The following is a 9176-nucleotide window of genomic DNA, read 5'->3' as shown; positions in this document are numbered from 1 at the left end:
CCGCATCATTGCTACTAACATCTTTCAACTTAGTTTTCTCTAGGAACATATCAAAAATAAAACAGGGGAGCTAAACGCGAGCTATTGATCTACAACATAGATATGCTAATACTACCAGGACTAAGTTCATGATAAATTTAAGTCTAATTAATCATATTACTTAAGAACTCCCACTTTGATAGACATCCCTCTAATCCTCTAAGTGATCACGTGATCCATATCAACTAAACCATGTCCGATCATCACGTGAGATGATTAGTTTCAATGGTGAACATCACTATGTTGATCATATCTACTATATGATTCACGCTCGATCTTTCGATCTCAGTGTTCCGAGGCCATATCTACATGTGCTAGGCTCGTCAAGTTTAACCTGAGTATTCCGCGTGTGCAACAGTTTTGCACCCGTTGTATCTGAACGTAGAGCCTATCACACCCGATCATCACGTGGTGTCTCAGCACGAAGAACTTTCGCAACGGTGCATACTCAGAGAGAACACTTATACCTTGAAATTTAGTGAGAGATCATCTTATAGTGCTACCGTCGATCTAAGCAAAATAAGATGCATAAAAGATAAACATCACATGCAATCAATATAAGTGATATGATATGGCCATCATCATCTTGTGCTTGTGATCTCCATCTCTGAAACACCGTCATGATCACCATCGTCACCGGCGCGACACCTTGATCTCCATCGTAGCATCGTTGTCGTCTCGCCAACTATTGCTTCTACGACTATCGCTACCGCTTAGTGATAAAGTAAAGCATTACAGGGCGATTGCATTGCATACAATAAAGCGACAACCATATGGCTCCTACCAGTTGCCGATAACTCGGTTACAAAACATGATCATCTCATACAATAAAATATAGCATCATGTCTTGACCATATCACATCACAACATGCCCTGCAAAAACAAGTTAGACGTCCTCTACTTTGTTGTTGCAAGTTTTACGTGGCTGCTACATGCTGAGCAAGAACCGTTCTTACCTACGCATCAAAACCACAACGATAGTTCGTCAAGTTAGTGTTGTTTTAACCTTCTCAAGGACCGGGCGTAGCCACACTCGCTTCAACTAAAGTTGGAGAAACTGACACCCGCCAGCCACCTGTGTGCAAAGCACGTCGGTAGAACCAGTCTCACGTAAGCGTCCGCGTAATGTCGGTCCGGGCCGCTTCATCCAACCATACCGCCGAACCAAAGTGTGACATGCTGGTAAGCAGTATGACTTGTATCGCCCACAACTCACTTGTGTTCTACTCGTGCATATAACATCTATGCATAAAACCTGGCTCGGATGCCGCTGTTGGGGAACGCACTAATTTCAAAAAATTTCCTACGCACATGCAGGATCATGGTGATGCATAGCAACGAGAGGGGAGAGTGTTGTCTACGTACCCTCGTAGACCATAAGCGGAAGCGTTTATCAACGCGATTGATGTAGTCGTACACCTTCGCGATCCGTCTCGATCAAGTACCGAACGTACGGCACCTCCGCGTTCAGCACACGTTCAGCTCGATGACGTCCTCGCCTTCTCGATCCAGCAAGAGGGGCGAAGTAGTAGATGAGTTCCGGCAGCACGACGGCGTGGTGACGGTGTTGGTGAAGAACAATCTCCGCAGGGCTTCGCCTAAGCACTACGAAAACTATGACGGAGGATAAACTAGAGGGGACGGGGTTGCCGGCACACGGCTTGGTGTTTCTTGATATATCTTGGATGCTAGCCCTACCCCTCTATTTATATGTTGAGCCTTGGGGTCGAAACTTGGAGTAAAAGCCTCCACAAAGTCGGTTTCACCCGAAAGGCAAGAGTCCTTCTCGTACTCCAGGGCCAGACGCAAGGGTTCCCGGCGTCTGGACCCAGATGCCAGGGACCCTGGCGTCTGGCCCCTGGACTCCGCAAAACTTCCTTTTGCGCTTTCCAAAAACCTCGTGGGCTTTCCCCTTTGGCCCAGATAAAGTGTTCTCGTGCCCAAACATTTCGAGAAACATCCGGAACCCCTTCCGATGGATTCCGGAACACTTCCGGAGATCAAACACTACTATCCACATATCAATCTTTACTTCCGGACCATCCCGGAGTTCCTCGTCATATCTGTGATCTCATCCGAAACTCCAAACAACATTCGGTCACCAACATACATAACTCATAGTACTATATCGTCAACGAACGTTAAGCGTGCGGACCCTACGGGTTCGAGAACTATGTAGATATGACCGAGACACCTCTCTGGTCAATTACCAATAGCGGAACCTGGATGCCCATATTGGCTCCTACATATTCTACGAAGATCTTTATCGGTCAGACCGCGTAACAACATACGTTGTTCCCTTTGTCATCGGTATGTTACTTGCCCGAGGTTCGATCATCGGTATCTCAATACCTAGTTCAATCTCGTTACCGGCAAGTCTCTTTACTCGTTCCGTAATACATCATCCCGCAACTAACTGATTAGTTACAATGCTTGCAAGGCTTATAGTGATGTGCATTACCGAGTGGGCCCAGAGATACTTCTCCGACAATCGGAGTGACAAATCCTAATCTCGAAATACGCCAACCCAACAAGTACCTCCGGAGACACCTGTAGAGCACCTTTATAATCACCCAATTACGTTGTGACGTTTGGTAGCACACAAAGTGTTCCTCCGGTAAACGGGAGTTGCATAATCTCATAGTCATAGGAACATGTATAAGTCATGAAGAAAGCAATAGCAACATACTAAACGATCAAGTGCTAAGCTAACGGAATGGGTCAAGTCAATCACATCATTCTCCTAATGATGTGATCCCGTTAATCAAATGACAACTCGTGTCTATGGCTAGGAAACATAACCATCTTTGATTAACGAGCTAGTCAAGTAGAGGCATACTAGTGACACTCTGTTTGTCTATGTATTCACACATGTATCATGTTTCCGGTTAATACAATTCTAGCATGAATAATAAACATTTATCATGAAATAAGGAAATAAATAATAACTTCATTATTGCCTCTAGGGCATATTTACTTCATCTTTTTCCTTGACCTCCTCCCAAGATGGGAGAAGGGTTTCCCCTCTGGTCCTTGGCCTCCATGGTGTGGGAGGGGCGAGAGCCCCTCCGAGATTGGATCTGTCTCTCTGTCTCTCTCTATTTCTGTGTTCTCTTCTGCTGCACTTTCACCGTTTCGTATATATATATGGAGATCCGTAACTCCAATTGGACTGAAACCTTCGCCGTGATTTTTCCCCAAAAATTAGCTTTCTTGCGGCCGAAGAAGGGCATCAACCGCCTTACGGGGGGCCCACGAGGGTCAGGGGCGCGCCCAGGGGGGTGGGGCGCCCCCTGCCTCGTGCCTCCCTCGGGCACCGTCTCGCGTGGATTTTCCTTTCCGTATTCTCCGAATATTCCAAAAATAATCTCCGTCCGTTTTTATCCCGTTTGGACTCCGTTTGATATGGATATTCTGCGAAACAAGAACATGCAACAAACAGGAACTGGCACTGGGCACTGGATCAATATGTTAGTCCCCAAAAATAGTATAAAAAGTTGCCAAAAATATATGAAAGTTGTAGAATATTGGCATGGAACAATCGAAAATTATAGATACGACGGAGACGTATCAACTACATGCACTGGAAGTGGAAGAACTGCCCTTCTGCTTGGCAAGAGCAGTATAAGGGCCATGTCAGGGCTTGCATTGTCATACTATAGGCTGTGGCGTCTCAAGATCTCTGGATCTGTCACTCTTTCTTTGGCATGGTTGGGTCACACAATGATATCAACGTGCTTCAGCGCTCGCTGGTGTTTGCTAGGCTTGCCGTATCCTCAGTGAACCACTATTGTCAAGAAAATCCCCAACCCAGTCGGAGAGAAGAGGAAAAGATTTGCCCAAGAGCAAGAGAGTGCTAGGAAGGATGTCGAGCGTGCCTTTGGTGTTTTGCAATCTTGATGGGGCATCGTTCCGTATCCTGCTAATACCTGGAGCACGGAGAAACTGTGGGAGGTGATGACTGTTTGTGTGATCATGCACAATATGATGGTAGAAGACGAGCGCCCGGAACGTCTGTACGATCAAGGGTTTCAGTTTCAGGTTGAGAATGTTGTGCCTGAGCATTTGAACAGTTCATCCAATTTCATCATGACATGCGTGATTGGGAAACTCGCGTGCAACTGCAAAATGATTTGGTTGAGCATATGTGGGCTCATGTTGACAATCAATAGATGTATCTTCTTTTATTCGGCTTGCAAAACTATGTGAGATATTTTTTATATTTGGCTTTTAAAACTATGCTATTTTATTCGGTTCAAACTATGTTATTTGACTATATGTTTAAATGCAAAATTGAGCTATTTGTTCAAATAGGGCGGCCAGCCGGCCACGCTGGCGCATATGGGTCGACGCGTTGGGTGCGCTCCCGACCCATATCTAAAACAGGGCGGGCAGCCGACCCGAACGGACAAAAAGCGGATGAAATCGCCGTCCGTTTGGGTCGTCACGTTGGAGTTGCTCTTATATCTTGCTTCCGGCATCTACATATCTTGAATCCGGAGTCTCAAATCCATGTAAAACCATGCACATCGCTCAGGCACGTGAATGTCGAACGTAAAAAGCAAATGTTGGTACAGAAAATAAACAGTGTTTACATAAATTTTAGTATCAATACACATCGATCATACACGTGAATGTCGAACGCAAATAACAAATGTTGGTACCGAAAATAAATAGTGGTTACATAAAATTAATTTTAAGTACCTCAAACATTAGCTCTTTGGGTTTCATTATGGGTCCACATATGCTCCATAAGATCACTGAGTCGCTGCGCGTGCATCTGATGATCTCGAAGATTTTGTTGCATCTATAGAAAGTTCATAAGCTATGTTGCATCTTAATCTTTCAGGATTTGAACTTGTTCTCTAGACGCTTTAAAATAATAGGTTTTGGCAACACCACACCCTCATCCTCGACAAACATATGGTGAAAAATAACACAACATATGATGAGCTGTCATGAGCTTTCGTGTAGAACCTGATCGTTAGTCCGATGTGGCAGTCGTGCCCAGGCGTTCTCAGATCCGCCGCATATTTGAGCTGGATGTGAGGGATGCCGGTCAGCCCAAAACTTCAAGTGTCGTTTGAGACGCTTGTCTGAGTCTTTTTTTTTTTGGACCGGCCTCTGATGAGGCCGTCCGCCCGGACGTGGGAGGTGGCGTGGGGTGCGCGGGTGTAGATGTCAAATTGTGCTAGTGTATCGTCAATGGGTCAAAACACGAAAAAAATTCCCCCTAATCCGCATGACAAATGATTCACCTCACCCCAGCTTGCCGGTGACGTGGGGCATGCACCCACACTGCCAAACAGTACAACGCACCCACCATTGTCTGCCGTGGAGTAAATTTCCCTTCGTCCGCTGGCCGGCGGGCTCTAGCCTAGGTTTTCAAAGCGCCCAGAAGAGGCCAGCAGGGAAGCAGCAGCACGGCGGCAGGAGAGGACGACGACGCAAACTTTTGTTTTGTTGCGGCGTCGTCGTCGCGTTGCGCGAGGCCGGACACGCGCGCCTTAAATTATTCCACCCTCCCCGCGCCTCGCGACAAGGGTGGTGGGGTTCGCTCGACTTATTGGGCGCGCCAAAAAGCCGCCGCCCATCATCGTGGTCTCTCCTTCTCCCGGAGTAGCAGGGCCGATGCGGCGGTGCGAGACGCTGGAGCCCTGCACGCACCAATTCGAGCAAAAACCATGGCAACGGAAGAGGACGGGATCACACTAGCCATGAAACTATACAGCTGGTAGTGCGGTTGAGAGAACGAGGAGAGCTCGATGCAAACGAACGGTGCAGAGGAGGATCCCGTGGATGGATTCAATCACCGCCGCATGTCAAAAGAGCAAGGCAGCGGCTTTGGCTGCGTGGGATCCAACGGACGGTGCCATCGCCACGTGTTGCCTTGTGTCCATGGACAAGACGGGGAACCAAAGCATAGATGCTACTCCTCCACTGTGCGGTGCACTAATTGGAGAACAGTGCCATGCTATGCTCGTGTCCAGCTCAAAGATGGCTCGTGATAGCTGATAACATCGCACACTTGTCAAAATATGTGCCCGGCACGATCAGTTTCGGATGAGCCATCGACAAGGACGGTTCAGCATGTTTTACATCTATCTATACTACTTTTCTCTGAAAAATCAAGCGTGAATGGCAAAACGTAGCGGAAGCTCCCCAGAGGTGCAGTGCCCTGAAAGTTCAGTCGTTCAGACAAGCCAGCAATTTCTCCCCTTACCCCGACAATTAGATTTCAACAAAGTCAAGAAGACGAAATTGTTGAATTCGACACGAGGCATCAGCTGGCGTCCCGTAATCGCCTTCTTTCTTTCGATGACCAGAAAGTTTTCAATCAGCCCTCTTGTCAGTCATTCGGCTCACAATTAGCCTTACGTAACTCGTCAGGAACTGATCGCATCTGGGTTTATCCCCTTTTCACCAAATGCAACCTGCCCTCTTGGGTTCGATTGAATGGAAAGATCAAACATAGACAGTTAGATAGATAAACCACCAAGCGATCCAACCCGTCAATCCGCATAGATCGATCACTTCATCATCCCTGCCAAAATCTATGCACTAATCCGAACCAAAACGGGAAGGCACGCACACTATGGAGTACTATGAACAGACACACACCCATGGCATGCGTACGCATGCAGCAAGTTCAGCCCAAAACAAGCAGCGCATGCATATGCATGCCCCAAGTTCAGTCTACAACATAACATAGTACTACTAAACAAAACAATCAGAAGAAGAAATGGAATTTCAGATGCGATGAAACGCCTAGCTAGCTAGCTAATGTCCATGGGTGGTGGTACTAGTAGCGGTGAAATCGAATCCAGAGTCCGCCCGGCCGGCGGTCAGTCGAAGCGGCGGCCGCGCCATGCGGAGACGGAGAAGAGGGCGCGGTCCTGCCAGCAGAGGAAGAAGGTGCCCTTCTCCTCGCGGACCTTGAAGCCGTCGCACCCGAGCCCCTGCGCCGCCCGCCGGGCCTGCAGCAGCGCGTAGTAGCTCAGCGGCACGCGCCCGAAGCCGGCGCCCTCCATGCGCGCCGCCCACCGGTCCAGCCGCTCGTGCCGCTCGCGGCGCTCCGCGCCGTCGCAGGCCACGATGTTCTTGATCTCCTCGCCCAGGAGCCACCGCTCGACGCGCGCGCGCTCCACCGACCCGCGCGCCGCGCCCACCTCCAGGCAGTCGAACAGCGCCGCGTAGTAGTTGAGCGCCTCCACGAACCGCTCCGTCAGCCCCGGCGTGTTGTGGCTCGCCTCCTGCTCCGCCACCACCATCACCTTCGGCGACAGCCCCCACAGCGCCCCCAGGAACGCGTCGGCCCGGGAGGTCGACGGGGACAGCAGCCCCGACGAGTCCGGGCTGCTCTTCCTGCGCCGGTCCTTGTCGGCGGCCGCGGCTGCGGCGGGGATGGAGTCGTCGTCGGTGGCGAGCAGGCGGTGGAGCTGCAGGCTGGAGCTGATGGCCAGCGCCTCGCCGGTCTTCACGCGGAGGGACTCAACGTCCAGCGCGTCCAGGCGGGACACCACGGGGTTGAACTGGAACGGCACGTCCAGCCGCTCCGCCTCCTTGGTGAGCGCCATGGCCGTCTGCGAGAGCAGGTCCTTGTGCTCGTGCACGGCGGTGAGGCGGAAGTGCGGCGGGCCCTCGGGGCGCGCGGCGAGGAGGTGGAGCAGCTCGAGCCACTGCGTGGCGTCGGCGCCGCCGAGGTCGATGACGTGCACGATCTTCTCCGACTCCATGGCCTCGAGGATCGCCTGGTTGGCCGCCGCGCCGGCGAGGCGGAGGAAGGGGCAGAGGTCCAAGAAGTGTCGGCGCGCGACGGCGACCTCGGCGGGCGTGGGGCCCGCGCGGGGCAGGAGCAGCGCGCGGCACAGCCCGGGCCACGCACGGAGCGCGCGCCGGGCCAGCGCCTCCGCGAAGGCCGCGGCGACGCGCTGCATGGCGTCCCCGTCGGGCGCCGCGAGCGTGGCGATGTGCTCGAGCGCGGCGTTGGCGGCGTCGAGCCGGCCGGCCGAGGCCGCGGCGGCGCAGTTGAGCAGGAGGTGGATGAGGCAGAGGCCGCGCTCGTCGGAGCGGAGCTCCCGGAGCATCCAGGGCGGCGTGGCGCCTGCGCCGGCGCCGTTCGCGCCAGGGTGCGGGTGGAGCGGCATGTTGGAGAAGTTGTGCAGCGGGGAGGAGGTGACCGACGAGGAGGAGCCTTCGTCCTGGTGGACCATCAGCCTCGCCAGCGCTGCCGCCCGCTCTGCTCGGCGATCCCGCTCGGCTCACGAAGCTACTAGCAAACTTGCTTCCTTTCCGTGTCTATCTATCTATCTATCTATCTCTCCGATGCCGGCCGTGGCGTGGTGGATGACGGAGGATTTATACGGCGGCCGTCTCTGAGGTGTTGGCTCGCTGCGGAAGGCTACTGATGCAAACTGCAAAGGAGAAATCCAATTAACAAACCAAGGCAGCAGGCTTAAATAGACGGGTGTGGAGGAGTAGGCCAAGCAGAGAGGAGAGGAGTGGGAGGACACGGCAGGGAAGGGAAGGAAACAAGCAGAGAGGAACAAGCGGCAGAGGTCCAAGAGGACGGCAACAAGAGGCAATGGCTCGAGGAACAAGAATACAATTCACTCTGGTCAGAGCGAGGAGCGGACAAAGGGGAAATCAGGGCCATTTATTTCTGCATGCATTCGTCGGGCACGCATGCATCAGTATTCAGGGGCCTTTACTGAATGTAGTAGTGGCAGAGAGAGGGGGGAACATGGCAGGCAGGAAAACACAGCGAGCAAAGCATTCTCTGGAGAAAATACCATGGTAAGAGGAAAAACCATAAAACAAATGCTCACCTCCGTCAGATCCCCGTGCAGCAAAGGATGCAAATATAGCAGGAGAAGGTGAGAGAGAGCGAAGCTGAGAGCGGTAATTCACAACGGAGCCCAGAGTCACAGCATCTCCAGCCGCGCCCCAGAAAGGCCTTCCTAGACGATTTTTTCGCGCCGACGCCGAAAAAACGGCCCAGTCGCGTATCAGGAGCCCGATTTTCGCTGGACTGGGCCGAAATCAGCGCCGGCGGACCCAACCCGAACCCGGCGCGCTGGGCGACTGGCGAGCGGTTTTGGCGCGAAAGAGCCGCGGGCCAGCCACGTCAGCGACAC

At 52.0% G+C, this 9176-nt stretch overlaps 1 protein-coding gene across 1 annotated transcript; it reads right to left on the bottom strand.

Annotated features, from left to right (window-relative positions):
- Positions 1 to 6608: 6608 nt before the first annotated feature.
- LOC123080682 (scarecrow-like protein 3) lies at positions 6609 to 8791 on the bottom strand. The gene has a single exon (XM_044503616.1). It carries the CDS (start codon positions 8250 to 8252, stop codon positions 6885 to 6887), a length of 1368 nt encoding a protein of 455 aa, XP_044359551.1. The 5' UTR covers positions 8253 to 8791; the 3' UTR covers positions 6609 to 6884.
- Between the last annotated feature and the right edge of the window lie 385 nt (positions 8792 to 9176).

This window comes from Triticum aestivum, chromosome 3D, assembly GCF_018294505.1.
Source record: "Triticum aestivum cultivar Chinese Spring chromosome 3D, IWGSC CS RefSeq v2.1, whole genome shotgun sequence".
NCBI lineage: Eukaryota > Viridiplantae > Streptophyta > Magnoliopsida > Poales > Poaceae > Triticum > Triticum aestivum.
The sequence above is the reverse complement of the archived record's forward strand: the minus strand, read 5'-3'. Positions and strand labels throughout refer to the sequence as shown.

Bases quoted from the DNA above. Each gene is read 5' to 3' on its own strand.
- LOC123080682 (XM_044503616.1), bottom strand. From the start codon at position 8,252: ATGGTCCACCAGGACGAAGGCTCCTCCTCGTCGGTCACCTCCTCCCCG.